This window comes from Tenrec ecaudatus, chromosome 11, assembly GCF_050624435.1.
Source record: "Tenrec ecaudatus isolate mTenEca1 chromosome 11, mTenEca1.hap1, whole genome shotgun sequence".
Classification (NCBI taxonomy): Eukaryota; Metazoa; Chordata; class Mammalia; order Afrosoricida; family Tenrecidae; genus Tenrec; species Tenrec ecaudatus.
The window spans coordinates 48,939,617-48,960,340 of NC_134540.1; the positions used below are offsets into that span (position 1 = coordinate 48,939,617).

The 20,724-nt window shown below is 49.6% G+C and overlaps 1 protein-coding gene across 2 annotated transcripts in view; it reads right to left on the reverse strand.

Moving 5' to 3' along the window:
• ENOX1 (ecto-NOX disulfide-thiol exchanger 1) overlaps window positions 1–20,724 on the reverse strand; it is a 483,696-nt gene that overhangs the window by 171,021 nt on the left and 291,951 nt on the right. For both annotated transcript variants that reach the window (XM_075563633.1, XM_075563632.1), the window contains 3 exons: window positions 13,521–13,694; window positions 12,104–12,310; window positions 7,957–8,190 (listed from right to left, as the gene is read on the reverse strand). In XM_075563633.1, the coding sequence (XP_075419748.1) occupies window positions 7,957–8,190; window positions 12,104–12,310; window positions 13,521–13,694 (615 nt within the window). The remainder of the gene's footprint in view (window positions 1–7,956; window positions 8,191–12,103; window positions 12,311–13,520; window positions 13,695–20,724) is intronic.

Sequence of the window (20,724 nt, forward strand, 5' to 3'; positions counted from 1 at the left end):
AATGCTCCAAGTGCAGGCGTGGCCCAGAGTGGGGGTGCAGAGGCGTGTCTCCACAGTAAGGGCCGGAGCTGGCTGCTTTGCAGAGCTGCGGCAATGAGGCGCTTGCTCTTTGAAAATGCCCTGCGTTGTTTAAACAGTGCCCTCCCCATGTCACACCTGAGTTCCGTCAGTGTTGACGAGGGACCTCCTTATTTGCGGCTTCTCTCAAACCCATCCTCAATCCCTGACGTGTCCTCCCCTTCATCTGACACCACGGCCAAGCCTCTGTGCCCTGCACGACCTGTGCACTCGGCCTGAGCGCCTGCACACTCAGTCCACCTGGCTCGGTGGTAGCCTTCCTTCAAGATTCATCTGAAGGGCCCCTGCCCCAGGAAGTTTTGCTGCATCCCTGGCTGTGAAGAAGTGTCCTTTGCTGCTGTAGCACTCTCCCCACAGACTGCGGCTGCGGCACTCAGCATGCACACAGTAATTACTGGTTACAGAGAAGTCTCCAGGTGCTGAAGAGCTATGCAAAAATCAAATTTCCAGAGCATGTTTCAATCTCTCGCCTACTTGCTCGCTCTTTTGAGTGTTTCCCTTTTTAGTCTACCCATATTTTATCCTATTTTACTTCTAATAGACTTGCCGTGATTGGGACAAAGAAGCTACCACTTGCCTGGCTCAAAATTGGGGGCCCCCACAGTTGCTAGTGAACATCGGCCGTCCTTGTTAAGGAGTGTTGTCCCGATCACCATTGTTGCTATGGGAGAACGGAACCATTCTCTTGGCAGTTCTGCATGGTAACTCCTCCTACCCTTCAGGCCCAGGAGCCTTTTGGCAACTGAAGTTGAAAGTGAATTAAAACAACACACAGGAGCAGAGCCTTCAACACTAAGGCACTGATTAATTTATCAAATAACTAAACAAACAAACAAAAAAATCCCACTTTTAACATGTGCATTCTGGGAAGGCAATGCCATTGTTCAGGTTTAAGAGGAATAAGTGATATTATCTACTACCTCTCATCCTTGATTATCACACCTAAAGTCAAGCGCATCTCATCTTGTTTCTGGTCAATTGAGATTCTGTTAACATGTCTACCTCTCTTCCCTCCATGTTTCTGAAAGTGCCTTTCACATCAGAGGCATTAACAAAATTATTTCTGCACATAGAATGAAACTGGCACTATAGGTTAGGTGCTGGGCTGCTAATTGTAAAGTCAGCAGTTCAAACCTACCAGCCACTTCTCGGGAGGAAGATGAGGCTGCTAGTCCCATAAAGATTGGCGGTCTCAAAAACCTTAATTAGGGTCTCTCTAAACCAGAATCAACTGTATGGCAGTAGGTGGAGTTCTGGGTAGAGTTCTGGTGGCGCTGGCAATGGACATTGGATCACAAGGCCGCTGGTTTAAGTTCACCAGCTGCTGTATCAGAGTAAGAGGAGGCTGTTTGCTCCTGTTCAAATGTAGACTCTTGGAAACCCTATACAGGTTCATTCTCAATTGAAATCAACTCCGCTGTGGGGGGTTTGCTTTTGGTTTATGTAAAGACCAAGTAAGCCCTGGGTGACGGGGCACAGTCTGCACTGAATGATTAACCTGTCATTGAAAGCTCACAGCTAGCTCATGGTGCCATGGGTGAAAGGGCTCCTGATTGGCTTCCTTGGCGATTTCTGCCAAGCAAACCCCGTGAAGCTCACTGTATGCTGGAAGGTTGGACGTGACTTGGTGGGAATTTGCGATTCCAAGGGCACAAGCAAAAGCATCATATGGGTGCTTGTCAGAAAAAATTCTCCCCCAAATAAAACAAACAAGAAATGCAGACTCAGCCTTACCCCACCCTCCTGACTTAGCATCTGTATTTTTAACGACTGGTGATTTATATGCAGGTTAGTTTTCAAAACACTGGAATAAATCACTCGGTGAAAACCAGGTAGCTTGACTGGGAGCTAATCGACGTTAAAAGAAGAGGAAAGGATGGTAGGAGAGGACAGAGAAAAAACCTGATGGGATTACTATGAACACTGTGAATTCCTCCCTCTATCCTCCCCACACCTAAGGCAGCGTTGCTCCCATACACTCATCGCGCCCCCCCCCCCCTGACAGCCCCTGTCCCGTGCCAGCTACACAGTTGGCATGTGGGAACCCTTTCTTGCAGCCGCTGTGTCAAAGCCTCAATCTGAGGCTCCACATCCTTTCTGCTAACCTACTTTACCAAATAGGGTGTCCCTTTCCAGAACCTGGTCTCTCCTGGGAACATGGTCGACATGGTGGGATATTTTACAACCTGTGGAAATACATTTAAATCATGGAAAACAGGTAGGAGTGGCAATAATTCCTCCTCACAGAAATGAAAGTGAGTTTGGGCCCGTAGAATGCACAAACCACTGTAAGGCAGATTTCCCTTTGGTCCAGTTTTAGCATCTCGCTACTGGTCCCTTCATTAGTGCCTGAGTCACATGCGCATTTTGTGGGGTATGGCAGCTCTCATCAACTCACTGTCACTGTGTCCTTGACCAGAGCATGTGATGCAAGCGCCTCGCTAGCAGAGAATGTATGGCGGCCATACCTGAAAGCCCAGAGTCAGCGCTGAGTGGCCCAGCACACGGTCAACTTCCATCCAACTGGTTCCGACAGTGATGAGGAAAAAGAACTGAAGGAGTGAGACTCCCTTCTCAATCTTGGTGTGCTAAGAGGCAACTGGCCCTCGATTTCAGAATTATAGATGGGATAAAAGCCAGGCCACCAGAACTACAGATGGCAAATCTGTCCTGGAAGAAGTACAGCCAAGAGTGCTCCACAGAGGCAAGGTGAGACTTTGTCTGACATACTTTGGACATGCTGTCAGGAGAGACCAGTCCCCGGAGAGGGGCGTCATGCTTGATAAAATGGAGGCAGTGGAAAAGAGGAAGGCTCTCAACAACATGAATGGACACATGGCTGCAGCAGTGGGCTCACACATAAGAACAGATGTGAGGATAGCGCCGGCCTGGGCAGGGTTGCCTTCACCCACATAGGGTGGCTGTCTGGGTTGGAACCAACTTGAGAAATTTAACAACCACCTCGCTTCATTTGGGACAGCTCTCTAAAAGAGTCACAGCAGAGGCAATTCTGTCTGAAGCAAATGTCTCTAAACGGGAAACAATCGATACACAACACTGTTCGAAGGAATGAGACCCACACATTGTGCAATATTTCCCTGATGATTTAGTACCAGTTAAAAAAAAAGCAACGAGAAACTTAAGGGGACAATATGAAAATGAATGCACCGATGAGTCCCATCTCAGGAGTCCAATAGAATGTGTGGAAGAACAGTCTGCATCTGGAGACTCGGAAGGTCAAGGGTGCCCCCCAGTCATGTTCACAGACAGGCCAATGTGCATCCTAGACTCCTTGCCTTAAGAAGGAAATCTGGCTCTTAGCTAATGGAACTTCACTTGGCTCATAGCGTTATCGATTTTAACTTTCACAAAGCCATAAATATTGACGACCGTCTCAGCAGAACACTGGCGCCACTTCCACTGGCCCTCCCCACTAGCGGCAGCCACACAGTAGGCAAATCTGAACTCCTAGACCCTTGGGAGTCCCGTGCCATGCCAGCTCACTCAATGGGCAAGGCAAGCTAGGCGAACTTGTGCTGTTTTACTAATCTGTAGTAAGACCAGAGCCTAAAATCTGCTTCGCAGTTGGAATCGCTTGCTCTCTTGGCCCCACACCAGCGCCTTCCTACAGACTGCGCTTTGCAAAGGTACCATGCCTGGAGGGTGACATGCCCAGTAAGCAAGGCGAGCTCAGACTGAGTACGACGCCACCCATCTGGTGAAACCCATGTGAACTCTTCACTCCGAAAGGGCAAGGACGCCCCGGTCAGCTGGAGCTTAGCTTGCTTGTGAGGAATCCATGCCTGCTCTTGTGGGAACTAGGTCTCCACACCTCAGGGTCTCCTAGGAGGTCCGCTTGGAAAGCTTCCTCAGAACTTTCACCTGATTCAGAAACATTCCACTCTCTCTTATACTGAAGGATTACATGCGGCTTTCCAAAGGGGAATGGGGGAAGAGTAAACGAAAAAACTTTTAAATGCTCTTCTCAAGAGAAATCTCCAGCGACTTAGTAAATAATCCTTCCTCACAGTCTAATCAATCTCTTCTTCTCCCACTCCAAACAGGGGTTCCTCCAGGGGTGGATGGTCTGTGTCAGACACACCAGAATTCATTATCTCATCTGCCTGGTGCCACTGTTTCCAATAAAGTGTAATTAGGGTGTTATTGAGCGTCTTCTTGCTTTCTCAAAGCCACGCAATAAGCTTTGGGCCCGTGAACAGTTATTTCTCAGTCAGTCTTCATTAAGCTGAATTGCCTCAAAACAATGTCTCTTTTCTCAGCAGGGGGCTGGCTAATTTTGCCCTTTTTTGTTTATAGAACACGTATTAACGCACAGACTGGGGTGGCCCGGTGGGTCTGATGCTATGCATTGGAAACATGAGGCTTCTTCGGGCTTCAGGAGGCCAAGTGGCCACTGGTCGGGTATCGGGGCTCCTGCAGATGGCCAGCTAGTGGGGCGGCACTCCTGTGATGCCCACGGCCCTTCCCATTGCGGGGAGTGCTCCACAATCGCCTCTCTGATATTGGACACAGCACCTGCAGGGCAGGAGCATCATATGCCGCTTCCTCCCTTGCCAGGCACATGCTCGCAGAGACTCAGGAATGACAACCAAGTGTCCCTCACCGTCCTAAACTTCCTCCATGCATGGTAGCACACTTGCAATGCACTCATAGGCCCAAGTAGCTAAGGGAGAAAGAAAAGAGCGCATCTACCGAGCAGCTACTGTGTGCACTGCTTTCATGCTGGGCAGACGTTTACAGACCCCTCCCCCCCAAACTCTAACAATAACTACAATGTAAAACGGGGAAAGGGAGTGTGGGGAGGCATCTGTCTTAAACCTAAGACAGCAAGATTTCTCAGGGGAGGGAGAGAATAAAAAAACATCAAATCCAATTAGGTAATTTCATATTGCATTTCCATTTCCTTTCTGACACTGGGTTCTTTCCCTCCAGGTCTCTGACTACATTTTATCGCCCCGCATCGGTGAAATCGTCTTCAGGGAAGGCGCTTCCCTGGCTCCTCCCGGCTGGCTTTGCAGCATTACAAGGAGCATGGAGTGGATTTCCTCTCCGGGAGGCAGCCAATTTGCTAAGCAATTAAACGCTGTCTATATTCCAAACTCTGTGCTTGGGTTGAAATTGTCACGCTGGATATTACCCGAGTCTTGCCTGCAACGTATCCCCAGCTAGTTCATTCTACTGTAACTGCCATCTATTAAAATTTCCAATCTGCTCTCTCCTCGAGGGATCGCGCAGGGCTTGGCAGAGGGGCCGCTTCTGAATACTCAAGTGATACTCATCTATATAAATATATATTTTTGAAATGGCAAGGCTTGCCGACTGCATTACGGAATTGACACCCCAATCTGCGGTCCTCGAAGGGGGGAGGCAAGTGTGGCACTTGCCCCTCCTCTGCTGGCTCCTTAAAGGAACATGTGCGTGTGCCAAATTGTCGCGGGAGTCCTCCCGGAGGTCACGGACCTCAGGGGCTGGATCGTGCCTGTCCTGGAAGTGGACACAACTGAACACCGTCTGGGCTCTGCACATCAGATGTTCATACCGCACGATGCGCTTGGAGGTAAGGCACAGCATAACTTGTTTCAGAAAACTTCCTTGACGACAACTTAGCCGTTTCTCATTCAAACTGTTTCTAAGGGTCTCCGGGCTCTGCGGAAAGGAGAGCCAATGTCTATGTATACATACACTCTGTCCTTTTTACTTAAGGAGCAGCCAAAACGAATTAAAACCAAACTCTGCCATCGAGTCAATTCTGACTCACGGTGCCCCTGTAGAGCAGGGTGGAGCTACCCCTGTGGGTTCTGAGATAGTGCCTCTTTATGGGACTAGAGAGCCTCATCAGTCTTCTACAGGGTGGTTGCTGGTTTTGAACTGGTAAGGTTTTTCCCCTTACCCCTACAACGCCTGAATTTTTAATTTCAGGAAAATTTGTTTTTATTCTTTACTTTCATAGTTATCGATATATATTAATATATAAATTTAGTAAAATGTTACAAAACCGTCATGCTTGTCATTATAGGGTTTACAGTTGATAGCTCAGTGTGTAACTACTATGGCAAGGTTTAGCCACAACTGAAGATATTCACACTCCTAGGAAACCGCTTGTGGGGACAGCCATCAGCGAGCCACTGGCCGGGTTGCAACAGTGCCTGGTTAGGGGCTAGCAGAGTCCACGTGGTTAAGCACTGCACTCTTGGCTGAAAGGTTGCCAGACTGAATGCACCAAAAGGTGTCTCAGACGAATTGCCTATCTGCGCCTAAAAGATCACAGACTTGAAAGCCCAATGGAGCCTTTCGACTCTGCCCACATGGGGTCACCGACTTGTTGACAACTAGTAACAACAAAGGGGGGTCCAAACCCCACACAGGAGTATTGGAGGCACAGGCCTGTCTTAGAACGTTGGGCAGCTTTTCATACTTCCCTGGCAGTGGAGACATCTCCCACACACACTGTGCACTGTGTCGCCTGCCACTGGAAGGACCGATCCCATCTTGCTCTCACCAGAAGTCGTTAATGACTTTGCCATGCTCATGGAATAAACCACAAATCCGGCAGCATCTGCCAAGCCCGGCCATCCAACCCCCGTGGGGTTCTCCAGGTCCACCTTCCGTTATTTCCATGTAGCACCCGCACTCCTCAGGGCAGTTTGTGTCAGGTACTCCCCAGATTCCAGGCCGGTCTTTATCCTGGGGCTGAGGCTCTGATGGGAGTGTTCGTTAGTATTCCCCTCCTGGAAAAACTTCGTTTATCCCCATGGTTAAACGTCTGCCCCGTCTGTGACAACCTTATGGATACCTCCGCCAACATCACGCAGTTCTGGGCTGACAAACATGCCACCCTGCTTTTTCCTGCTTCATTGTTTACTTGCCAAAACCGACCACTGGGCCAGTAAATACGACAGGGGCTTTCCCTAGCGTCTCTCTTGTCGTGTCCAAAGTGCTCATTAACCTTAGGGGAGTCGTCTGCCTGCGGAATGCGCAGCTTCTGCTCAAAGGAAAGCACTTTAATGGGGGGCGGGGGGGGGCGGACAGACAGAATTCACACATTCTGACTTCAGCGGCCTATCCTCCTTCATCGCTGTCCTTCACTGGGCAGCCACTAAGCCCCTCGCATATCTCCATCCTACACAGTGCCAGTACGGCGGGACTCGGCAAACATCCGAAGGAATGTAAAGTGGTCTCTTCTGCTGGCAGTATTATGCCATGGGTGCGATGTGTCCCCTCAACGCCATCTCTGCAGACAGGAATCCTTGTCTTCAGTCCTCCCTTGGACACCAAGTTGCCAAGCTGAAACCCTGGGCAGTTGCTACTGCCAAGTAAGGCTTTGCAGAGAGCTGGGCACAGCTGCAAGCTCCAGCTCTTCAAGTCCCTGTTGTGCAAATGGTTAAAATGCTCAGCGACCAAACAGTGAGGTTGGAGGTTTGAGTCCACCTAGAGGACCCTCTGAAATCCTGATGACACACTTCTAAAAGGATTCAGCCTGAGAAACCGCTAGAGCATACAGTTCTACTTGTGGACACACAAGGTCACCAACTCGTAACTCACTCTGCTGCCAGGGATCCTTGTGATGGCCTCTCACTCTGCCCGGAGTTGATTTTGACTCCCTGGGCTGAGTGCTCCTTCGAGTGAGCCAGCTTGGTCGGTTGCACACCCGGACCACAGGCGACCTTGGGGCATGGATTTGGGTGTTCCTTCTACCCTCTGATTGGGTGTGGGTGCTGGAGGGCAGCAAAGTCCTGTGCCAAGTAGGAATGACAGGCATCCTTTGGATTCTAGGGGCCTCGGGGTCATGTGAGGATCCATGGATCGCCGCCTTTTTCGTGTGGCAGCAGCCAAAGCCAGACGAGCAGGGGCACATACCTTTCAGCTTTTCGGCCAGGAGGGCCGCCTCGTGCTCGGAGTAGTGCATGATGGCGGGTGGCGAGGGCGGCCGCAGCCGGTCCTCCTCCAGCTTGCGCCGGTGCCGCTCCTCGCGCGCGCGCATCCGCTGCTTGCATTCCCACTCGTAGAAGTCGTCCCGGGCCTGCGCGAAGTCCACGTGGAGGCGGCCCGAGTCCTTTTTGTCCGTGCTGGACCCCAAGCGCATCCGGTAACCTGAAACCAAGAGAGTCTGGTCAGATCACAAACCACTCCTGGCCCATCGGGAGCATCTCGGCGAGCGCTCGCGGACAGACAATACACACTGTCCTCACGACGGGGTGCAGGGAGGGCAGAGTTAGCCTTCGTCCCCGCAACTCAAAGCCACTGCTACCCGTTGCACACCCCCGTCCCCCCCCATTTGTGCCAGAGTAGAACTGTCATGACAGGGGTTTCAATGCTTAGCTTTAGGAAGTGGATGGCCAGGCCTTTCTTCTGAGGTGCCCCATGGGAGGACTCAACCTCCAGCCTCCCTCTGCTTGTGCTGGGCATTTGCACCACCCAAAGACTCCTGAGTGGAGCCCTGGTGGCGTATTGGTGGCTCATTGGGCTGCTAATGAGGGCAGCAGCTGCCCTGCAGGGAAAAGACAAGGCGCTCTGCTCCCGGACAGTCTCCGAAACCCACAGGGGAAGTTCTACCCTGTCCTATATATAGGTGGCCAGGAGTCAGCATTGACTCGATGGCAGTGAGGTTTGGTTAGGGGACTCCTGAAGCACTGAGGCAAACCTATATAGATGGGGGAGAGGGGGCTAAACATTCCACAGGGAGGCTTAGAGTCCCTGCCCCCCTCCCTACTGCTGTAAGCTACAGAGGGCGATCTGCAGCTCTGGGCACTTAGCAAAATGCCTTCTTTCCTCTGGCTCCCAGGAAGCTCAGTAGTAAACTGGACCCACCCCCGCCACCTCCATTCTCCACCTCTTTAATGGCATTGATTTTAAACTTTCAAGCAACTGACTGCAACTTTTTAGCCTAAGCCCCTGTTGTTGTTGTTTTCCAGAAAGAGGTGGCAGGGGATGGTAGGGGGCGGAGAGTTGAAAATGAAGAGCGTCTATGGTCTTTAAGAAGATCTACAAAGTAAATGCCAAGGTGTCTCCTGCACTCACACAGCTCTGTTCTCAATTCTCGCATGGCAGCTGCAAGAGCCCCAATTACGAAAGGCAATTTCGCAATGCTGTTTTATTTCCACTTATCCTCTGGGGCACACAGGAGAATATGTTACCTTCAATCAAGAGGCCTTACCACATCCCTCCTCACAGCCCTGCAGCGGATCCTCGGGCACGCGGCTCCACCCCAAGCAGTTCATACGCCCTAAGAAAGCTAGCGGAGCCCCCACGTAGAGGGAGCACTGGCCTGGGGGCCTCTGGGGGGGGATTGGCTCTGAGCTACCTAACTCAGGAAGATTAGCAGCAGAAAGTGGATTTTAGGAATCAGCACCAATAGGACTGGAGCTAGCCAGACTTCAAATGGCCGCGAGGAGGCTTTGAGGTTGCTTTCTTCAGCTCGGGGTGCTGAGATTTTGAAGAACATAAATTCAGGTCCCAGCAGGAGCTAGGCTGGCAGGGCCTGCCAAGAAAGATGGCTGTGTAGGGGCTTTGCAAACGAGACGCATCTGTGGAACTCTAGGTTCTGCCGCCCTGCGCTGATGTTCAAGATCTCACGGCAGGTTTCAGTGGATTAGCTGAGCATTGGGGGTTACAGCTCAGCTGAGACCCCCTGGCGAGGCTGCATTCTCCCCAAGGGGGTACTTCCCACCTTTGAAAGTTACAAATAAGATACCCATCTCCCCACTGATTTCCACTGTGCCACCAAACCCTTCTCGAATGCCCAAGGTCTCGGCTGTGTTCTCTAAAAGACAGAAAGGCACAGCAATTGCCCATCAACACCGCAGTTAAGGTCAGAGCAAGAGGAGCCTTGCTTGCGGGCCATGGATGCTCAGCGAGTCAGCAGGCCCCAGTGATCTGTGCTGAGCAAGCAGCAAGGATGCTTCACCCTTGCCAGCTGTCCCAACTGGCCAACCACCTCTCCCTGCTCCCATACAGACTCCCTTCTCAAACATTTCTGGTCCCAAAGGCACCTTCTCTTTTCACCAAAACATCATCATTAGGGCCTTAAAAAGATGAGGCTGTGTCTAAAATTAGTTTGCTTTCAAATGTGAAAGGGGTCCTAAAATTAGCCAGGCCTCACAGCTGGGCTTGGCTTGCAGGATCTCAACACAAGAGGGGCAGCCTTCCTGCCTGCCTGCCTGCCTGCCTCCCAATTCGTCAGCCTTTCAGAGCTGCTCTGGACGGACGGATGCCATCAGCCTGGTTGGGTAGCCGAGCCCAAGGCTGGGGCAGGAGACCGTCCTGCACCCTGGCAGGCAGGCAGGCCGAGAGCAGGCCTTTGCTGTTCAGTTCTCCTGCTCAGGGGCAATGCAAGGCGCTATCTGGGGAGGGGCGAGCACTTTCCAAATGTCTAACCGTGGGACTGCCTTATAGGGGGTTCTGGAAGGTACAAAAAGGGTTGAGTTCATGATGAAAAGTGTCTTTCATCTACTCAGCCTGCGTCATTTCATCAGGGGGGTATCTAATCACCATTTTAGGGATAGATCCAAGGGCCTGAGCAGGGTTCCTAAGACACAAGCAGCAGCAGACGATGTGGGTTGAAATCGGGAACTAAGTGGGTCCTGTTCTGTTGAGCTGCTACCTGTAAGGTGGGCAGTTTGAGACCACCAGCCACAGCTCAGGAGAAAGAAGGTGCTTTCCATGCCTGTAAATACAGTCCCAGAAACTTAGAGGCAGTTCTACCCTGTCCCATAGTGTCACCGAGGCGGCATCCACTCGATGGCATTGAGCTTGCTGAGACTGTCTACCGAGTAAACACTTCACCATCTAGCATTGCTTTTATTCCTCACCACTACCCACAAGGTAGGCAGGCAGTTGCCATTTTTTCTTGTACGGATGAGAGAATGGAGGGCCTGAATGAAGTTGGTTAAGGCCCTTGTCCCGGGTCTGCTACACCACACCGCCATTTCCTCACTGGCTGTGTGGATGCCCTGGCTGGGGACAAAGTGAAGGGGAGGCGTGGCATCTGCGTCCTGCACGCTGTTCTCACTCTGCTTGGTTCCCCGTCTCCATTTTGGAATGTGTCTCGGTGTTCCTTCCTTCCTCCCCACTTGGCAAGGTCTGCTGGAAGGTACCATTTTAAAGTTCCCGGGCCTCCTGATCTAGCTCGGGAGAGCCTCTGGAGGGTTAGGCTAGCATCCAGGCTCCAAGACTGACAGCAGGAGCTGGGAAAGCCTGGAGACAGGGTGTAGAGTTGTTTCTTGAGTTTTCCTCCTATTGTTTCCCTACCTTCCCCCATTAGTGCTGCCTCAGGAACAGGAAGGTAATGCGCAGCAAGAGTGACAGACTGAAAGATGGCGATGGAGTGTGCGAGGGAATGGTAATGAGTTGAATCTAAAAATACCCCCTGCTCAAGCCCGTGTCAGGGCCGGCCCCCGTAATTCTGAGATTTGGCACAGGCTTTGTTGACAGACCCCATCCTTTTGCTCCAACTTGCGCAGACTGGAAAGCAGCATTCAGTCCCCATGTCCGCACCGCACGGTTCCCCCACCACGATGGCAGCTCTGCCAAGCTTGGTGCAGGCGCCCATGGGCAGTGCGCTGAGAAAGCAGTTGGAAACCACAGGGAACTGCTCTTGCTTTGGGACCTGGACCCGGAGGGGCTAAGAAGGGAATCCATAGTTCTGAGAGGCTGAAATGATCCCGAGAGGGTACTTTATTCCCCTGGAGGATGGCATCCAATAGTAACAATGGTCCTCAGTACTCATCAGACTGCTTTTCCTCTCATAAGCACTCGAGAATATTAATTAGAAACTAGGCGGCATTCCTAGGGACTGGGGGGGGGTGAGGAAGTGCACCAGAGGCAAGGCAAATTCACAGACTGAGTGCAGAGCCACTGGCAACCAGGGACACCTGCAGGACCCCTCCTTTCAGCCCAACCGAGTGGACCTCATTGTGTGCACTGAGGCAAAGGGGCATACGCTCCTATTAACATCACAAAATATAGCAAAATGCGTTAAAAAAAAGCCTTATGTAATGCAAAGTACCAGAGAGGTAAATGGCTTTATCAACCATGAATTCCTCTGCAAAGCGAATGTGACAAAAATTCTTCTTGCTTTTCCGAATGGCTGTGATATCCCCGCACTGCTCAAAGACTTCTTGAATAATTTCCTCAGTAGCATTTTCTGGTAATCCTCCGACAAACACAGTCTTACACCCAGGAGGTCGCTCTCTTGTGGAAGGAGGTGGAAGATCTAATAAGCACAAAACAGAAGGGTTTTGTCTTTTATTTATTTGCTCTTTGCTCTCTGTTGTTTTTTCCCTGGTTCATTGGTCAAAGTAAAGCTTGCAGTCTAACTTTTCCCGACTAGCGATGGAAGGATGCATCTACACACTCGCTCCCATTTCCTTCTGGCTGTCTTGTGTTTAGGTTCCTCCCACCCCCGCCCCCGCCCCCTCCCCCTCCCAACCACCTTTACTTCTACAGAGTAGCTAGGCTTGTCCGTGAACAAAGATAAAGCAAATGTTAGCATAATTTCTTTTCGCCTCATGCTACAGACGCCCAGCAAATGGGGGAGAGGGGGGTGAGAAGAAAACTTCACAAAGTACAAAACATGATGAAATGACAACATGATGAAAAGCCCCGGCTGGTTATCTGCTTTGTCTTGTAGCCAGACAGCGGAGCGGCAAGGCAGAACACAAGAAGCGCAACCTCGTTGCAGGCGCAGCACTTAGCTGGCTGGGTAACAGCCTGAAAAGCACAGACGCACACCCAGCTTCTCTTTCTCGCTCCTTTGATTATTTTTTATTCGTTATTATTGAAATGAGCTAACAAATTTGGGAGAGGTTGTGTGAAAAGATAAACAGAACACTGTCACAACACGTTACCTAGTTTATATGTAGATTACCAAAGCAATTGCCTGAAAAGTCCACTTAAAATAGAAAGCACTGATTAATGTGGATAAAAATAAAATAAAATCCCTAGCTATAGAAGCCCATAAACTTAGTAGCTGAGGCTAAATTAAAAAAAAAAAAAGTCTGGCCCATTTACTTCATCAAATGTACATTTCCTTCCACCACATAAAATCTGGTCCAGAAACTCTAAGATGCAGGCTCACCCTCTTCCTGAACGTCACCCCCCGCCCCCCGCCTCCAATTGCTCGCAGCTAAAGTAATTCACTTTTTAATCTAGTTTTGCTCCCACATTGGTGACCATAAAAGGCTGTCACCATGTTTGACAGCCAACACTAGGCTGCCATGGATGGAACAACTCACACAAGGTCCCTACATCCCCATGTGGCTGCCCTAGCCTCGAGGTGAAGGCCTTCTGTTGAAGGATGTCACACTCTGTCTCAACGAAGAGAATTCAGGGTCATAACAGGAAATAAATGTGACGCCATGTATACATTTTTTAGGGCACATATATATAGCGATGAACAAACCTTTCTCCCAGGCGCAACTTACTTGGGTTCTGCGGGAAAAGGGTGCAGCTCTTGCAGTGGATGATTTCTTTGAGGACGGCCACCTCCGTTGGTGGCGGGGGTGGCACCAGCCCGAGGCCTGGTATCATTGGGTTAATGGGGGTGATCCCAGTCATCATGTTGAGGCTTGGATCAAAGCCGGGCACACAGATGGAGTCTGTAAAGCATACAAGATAAAGTTTTGGCTGGAGGATCTTTATTTTTTTCTTTAAAGATTATTTGACATGACGCTTTCTTCTCGCCCCCACACCCACCCTGAACCTTCACTTGGCGTAAGAGGAAGCATTATGGTACGTTCCTCGACAAGGTTACACGGAAAGTCAAGGAGGAACCTAAAATCACTCATAAAGGAAATTATGTAACTTAAGACATTAACACTACAAACAGAATGCAGCATCAAGCTCTCACACTCCCGCCATCCAGTCCATGTCTACTCTTAGCGGCCCTAAGGACAGGGTCCAACTGCCCTGTGCGTTTCTGAGGCTGTAGCTCGTTACGGGGTTAGTAAGCCTTGTCTTCCTGCTGGTGAGCTGCTGGTGGTTTCAAACTGCAGACCTGGAGGTGAGCGGCCCAAAGCATAACCCACTACAGTACCAGGGGCTCCTGTGAACACAGAATCTAGAAGTATAAAACCAGACTGACTTAGAACGACACTAGAAAACAGAGTAGAAATGCTCCAAAGAGTTTCCAAGTGGCATACTTGGTTGCCGGGGGCTGCTAACTGCAAGGTCGGCAGTTTAGAACTACCAAGCAGTTCCTCGGGAGAAAGATTCTGCTTCCATAAGATTCACAGCTTCACACACCCAAAGGGTCAGTTCTACTCTGTCGTATGGGGTTGGCAGCGGGCGGGGATCACTGCAGGCAGGAACAGATATTCACCCCTTTCTTTCTTGCAGTGGGGGTGGGACGGGTGGCTTCCAACCACTGGCACTTCTCTTAGTAGCTGAGGGCTGAGCCACCAGTGCCGCCAAATTTCCTTGGTGACATTATGGCGGATGCGTTTTCTGTTTCTTCATATTGCTGTGTCGTTTATACAGCCTTATGACCCAGAGGGTGGGGAGAATGTCATTTACCTCTCAGTGATAAAACTTGGTTTTATCAAAATAGCCTTAAGTGACCTAGGTTCAATTTAGATGTATCTATTTTATAACGCGGCCTTCACTCGCACCTGATCTGCTTCCCCCAGGAGGAAGACAACAACAAAGAGTGGTTATAATTACCTACCATGGCTCGGTGATTATAGGTAGCTCTAAACATTTCTGAATATTATTGAATAATCATACTCTCTTCCTATAATCCCATCCACAAATAACCAGGTTGTATCAAAACACAACTCACAATCCAAAGGTGTCAACAAAGATGGCTCTTTCAGCCTACGCTCTGAATTGTTTTGTTGGGATGGTGATGAAGCAAGTGACTTCACAGGTGATGGCAGCACCTGTTTCCTTGTTGCTACTGTGGCTTTGGTTTTCTAAATGTACGATGAGTCAGACTCTTCTCCAAGGCAGTGAGTCTGAATGGAGTTTTCTAAGGGCTGTTCATAGTTAAGTGCCCTCAACTGGACTCTGATGGATGAGGAACCCAGGTGGCAGGGTGGTACTGCCCATCAAGTTTTCTTGACTGCCATCTTTCTGGGAAGGATGGCTGGGTCTTTCTCCTGCATAGCTGCTGGGGAGTTCGAGCCACCAACTCTGTTAGTGATAGAGCTCCGACCAGGCACCACCAGAGCTGCTAAACAATGGGCTATATTCCAAAGGCAGCTCTGTGGGGACCCCTCTCCAGAGGTGGCTTTCCTCTTGACAAAGGCAGATCCTCCTCGCTGGCGTGTGGCACTGCTCCCTGGCGGGCAGACAGTAGCACCCATGTCACAAGGAGTCTTCATGGTGTCCTGCCACGTCCCTCTTTTGTTCCCATTCCTCACCCTACGTATTTCCCCTTCTCCCTTTATCTCCCAGGCTCCCTTTGGAAATCTAACCTGCAGGCTCTGCCTAAGGCTGTGCCTGGTCTCATGAATTACTGACCTGGGCTGAAAGGTCAGCTAAGCCCAGAGACAGAAGGAGGGGGCCCTCACCTTTTATTTATTAAGACACTCCAGAGCATGCTGAAGGCCCACTAAGGTATTTCCCACCTGGGGACACGTCTATGACATCCCTCCAGCCACCTGAGACTTCTGACTCTACCGGGTCCCTGAGTGGACTGCTGCACTATTATTAGAAAATCCATTTAACTTTATAGTGTCAGTAGTTACTACTACTCTTCACAAAAGGAATGTTTTGTATTTTTACTTACAAGAAAAATACTCTATATACTTATAGATACCTACACAAAGGGGTACCACCTAAAATGGAATTTTTAAAAAACATTTTATTAGGGACTCATGCAACTCTTATCACAATCCATACATACATCAATTGTATAAAGCACATCTGTACACTCTTTGCCCTCATCATTTTCAAAGCATTTGCTCTCCACTTAAGACCTTTGCATCAAGTCCTCTTTTTCCCCCTCCCTCCCCACTCCCCCTTCCTCATGCACCCTTGATAATTTATAAATTATTATTTTGTCATATCTTGCCCTGTCCGGCGTCCCCTTCACCCCTTTTCTGTTGTCTGTCCCCCAGGGAGGAGGTCACATGTAGATCCTTGTAATTGGTTCCCTCTTTCCAACCCACTCACCCTCTACTCTCCCAGTTTTGTCCCTCACACCCCTGGTCCTGAAGGTATCATCCGCCCTGGATTCCCTGTGCCTCCAGCTCCTATCTGCACCAATGTACATCCTCTGCTCTATCCAGACTTGCAAGGTAGAATTCGGATCATGGCAGTTGGGGGGAGGAAGCATCCAGGATCTGGAGGAAAGCTGTGTTCTTCATTGGTACTATATCACACCCTGACTGACCCATCTCCTCTCCTAAACCCCTCTATGAGGGGATCTCCAGCGGCCGACAAATGGGCCTTGGGTCTCCACTCTGCACTTCCCCCTTCATTTACTATGGTAAGATTTTTTTAAATAGAAATTTTTTTATCAAAGCTGTGTATTTAATTTTTTTTTACAAAATAACCTTATCACCTTCAAGTACTCTTCATTACACTTAATGCATCTGTCAAATCTGCAATTCTATTCTTGGAAACATTTTTCAAACTCGTCTGTTTGAATGGCTGACAGCACCACCCTTATGTCTTGCTTCACCTCTTGGGTGTTGTCAAATCACTGTCCTTTCATGCCTCTGCATGAACAGAAACACAAAGAAGTCTCATGGAATGAGGTCAGGTGAGTAAGGCAAGAGAGGCATGTGGGCTTTTTGGTCAAAAACTGGCACAATGAGAGGGCTATGTGAGCAGGTGCATTGTCGTGGTGGCAAAACCAGTCCCTCATCTGCCACAAATTTGGCCTTTTTGTGGAACACACTGTTACACCATCTTTTCCACACCTCTAAATAGAAAGCTTGATTAACAGTCTGACCTGGTAGAACAAACTCCTCATGCACTGAGTCGACATTTTTGTCCATTTGGGAAGTTGGTGGGATGTCCAAACAAAGGTTTGTCATCAACTGACATTCCACCTTTCTTGAAATAAGAAAACCCTCGTGCACTTGGGTTTTCCCATAGCGCGGTCCTTGTAAGCCGTGTTCAACATCACGACAGTTTCTGCAGCACTTTCCCTGAACAGGAAACAAAACTTCACAGCCGCACGTTGTTCTCGTAAATCGACCATCACAAAAAAACGAGCTTTGAGTGAAACTGCTTTTATGAAAAATGCACTGTGACCAGAGAGACCCTTCCCACACAATGCCACAGAGAGGCTCAATGTTTGCCTAGTGGGAAAAATGCAAATACTACGAAAGCTCTGTTCAGCCAGCACAATTCCAGGTTTTATTTATTTTTGGGGGGTGCCCCCTCATGTATCTATATAGTAGGCACGGTGAGACTCTAGGAACTTAGCCTATTACTTATTATAGTTCTTAGTTTAGTCCTTTGTAAGATGGCATCTGCCGATGGCCTGGGCACTAGCATTCCAGGACTCCTGTACTCTGTGCTGCTGGTCTCCAAAACAACTGCTCAAAACAAACTGTCATACAGAAGACACGAATGTTTGGAAATCAGTGACCAGCCTCCAATTGGGCTACTCATTTTAATCTTCATAACATCCCAGAGGCTCGCTCTCCCTCGTTTGAAAGATCCAGAAATGGAGAGGAGAGAGTTAAGTGAAAGCGCCCACATTATAAGGCTAACGCCCGGAAGAGCCAGACCTAGAACACAGGCTCTGGTCCAAATTTAGGCACATCCCTTCCACATGCCAACGTTTCCACTCTGGATGCTTCCCCTGATACCTGCCACCACTAAAAATGTACTCCACTGTGAAAAGGGCGGGGGGGGATATCAAGATTTATCCTGCCGATCTGGATGCCAGGTCCAACGGAGAAGTTCCAGAAAAGAATAGCTTTCCATGTTGTCATCATTGAAATAACATACTGGCTTGCAAGGCGAATATATTAGAAATGGAAGTATTGGCAATGGGATCATTGGCATGCTTGTGTTTTTATTTAATCTCATTTCATACAGAGGATTGATTCGTCTGTTTCATTTCTGGCCCGGTCCTTCCTATTATTTGCCAACTCGGGATGATTTAGGGCTGAAGCTGCTCAGGATTGCAAACCCTGAAACACGAGCCCAGTGAATTATAATAAGCAGCTGTTGTACCATGTATGGGACTCAAGGCCTGGGTCTTACATTCTCTTTTAGTTGGACAAGACTGGGTGAAGGGAGAGAATGGAAGGTGGAAGATATGAAAGTAATAATTTATAATTTATCGAGGGCTCACAAGGGTGGAGGAGGGAGAGAAAAAATGGAGCTGATACCAAGGGCTTAAGTAGAAAGAAAATGTTTTGAAAATGATGATGGCAACATATGTACAAATGTGCTTGGTACAATTGCTATATGAATTGTTATAAGAGTTACAAGAGCCCCCAAAATGTGATTTATATATATTAAAAAAAACCTTTTCTCTCAGAAGGGCAAACAAGCATACAAATAAATACGTCATTAGAGATGAGGGTAAAAGGCCCTACACTTCAGACAAAAAGTTAGCGAATAGATCCAGCAAGAGGACCTAGATGTCAACATGGAGAGACAATGGCACTGAGTGTAACCAGTCTCTTCTTTCCTCTCTCTCTCTTCTCTTCTCTCCTCTCCTCCCCAAAGGATTCAAGTACAGAAAGTATGGGATAATTGACTTTTTCTTTTTTAATGTTCAAGAACACATTATTTTTGATAAAAAATGAACAGATGGCTGTTGTTTTCCCAACGAGCACAAAGCCTATTGCATACTAACTCAGAGAAGTGGATGCGCCAGCTCTGAGCGTCTGAGGACTGCACATGCCCAGGATGACCAAGGTGAAAGGCAAGCTGCTCTCGGGTGTTCAGGGGTAATGAGTGACAATCCCTCCCAGGGAAAGCGGGGAGAATGCTTACACTGAAAAACTTGCTTTAAACCCTGCTCTTCAACACAGGAAGGGCTACTTATTTCCCCTCTAACCCTGCTCGGTACCACCACCGCTGAGCACAATGCTTCCTTCCCATTGGCTTTCCGACAATGAACAGGGCGGGAGTTCTGTTTGCTGGCTCATGTTGCTGTTGGGTGCCGCTGGGGTGATGGCAGAGATCCCCCACGGCCCCCCACGCGGTGTTCTGGGCTGTAATCTTTACCGAATCAGATTCTCCACTCTTTTCTCCCGTGAGGCAGTAACAGAGGGAACTGTATAAAGCTTCCCAAAGGGAATTCCTCACAGTCTGCAGGAGGGGCTTAAGGATGGCCACCAAGCTCAGTAAAGAAGTGAGACGCCCGAGCAGGGGCTCTGAGGGCCACCAGCAGGGTTCAGCCTGGGCCCTTCCTGTGCCTAGGGCAGGGTGAGCTCGTGCAGGTGTTCCCTGGGTGTACTGAGAGGGTGAGGAGGTCAGGCCTAACGGGCCAGGCCAGTCCGTTTTGACCTTATCCTGCCTGAAGTGATGGTCTGTCCCTGAAGATCAACCTCAGGGACGAGGCCATCCTGCATGCTCTGTCTGCTGCCCCATCAATGCCTTGCTCCTTTTCTGCCTTTCCAGTCAATGCCTCAGGGAAGCAACTCCCATTTGAGGTTAGAATGTGATCCCATTTGAAAGGAAGACAATGGGGCCCATTATAGCCAGGGTTGGTTATAACTAGGCCAGCTGTGGGCATGGACGCTGGCCAGGGACTGACGGGTAGAGAGAAGTTGTCTACACTGGGAGCAAGTCTGGTCCAGGAGAATAATAAGAGGAGAAAGGAGGTAATCAAGCCAATGGTAGAACTGTCCTAGGGTGAGGGCTTCCTAACCAACAGGTTAGCAGGGAATGTGAACAGCAGATGCCACTCACGCCTGAAGAGTTGGCGTCCAAACTCGCCCAGTGACAGTGCAGAGGGAAGGCCTGACCATCTGCTTCTGTACCCTATTGAGGAAACCTATTGAGCAGTTGGATTCGAATACACGGCGTAACCACAAAGTGGCATTGATTTGACTGCAATTGTTGTTTCCAAGGTGAGTGGAGAGCACCAGGGACTGTCCACAGCTCACAGGGTGCAGTTTTGGGGACAGACTAGTCCATGGATTGGAGTGAGGAAGTCGAGGCACTGAGGCTTGGCAACAACAAGGTGAAGTCTCAGGTCCAAAGATGACAGACCCGCAGCTAAGCTGGGACTCAGGCTAGAGAGGCACAATAGGGGTCCGCCCAGTTACTAGAGCTGGGGCCTGGAACCAGGAAAGGGGCAGACAGCCAGTTGTCAGGCCTGGGCATGGGGCAGTGGATGGCCAGCAACAACCCCGGCTGGAAGCGGAGTTGAGGAAGTAGGGTTCCAATGTCCTTCCCCTTTTACCTCAGGCCCAGAGGGAACCTCAAGACCCAAACTTCTGAGTGTTTGAGGCCTGGCCCCAGACTTGCAGGGCAATCATGGGTTGGAGGGGGTCTTGGAACATGTAATAGTTTCTCTCACTCCACGGGGAAGCCACAGGGCACACGAGGGCATTCTGTTGATTAGAAGTTCATGAGGGAGAGGCTGTTTCTCAGATGATTCTCCCTGGTGGAGGCTAAGCCTTAGGCTGCTAAAAACAAAGCCAGTGGTTCAAACCCACCAGCTGCTCTGTGGGAGAAAGAGGAGGCTGTCTGCTCTTGTAACGA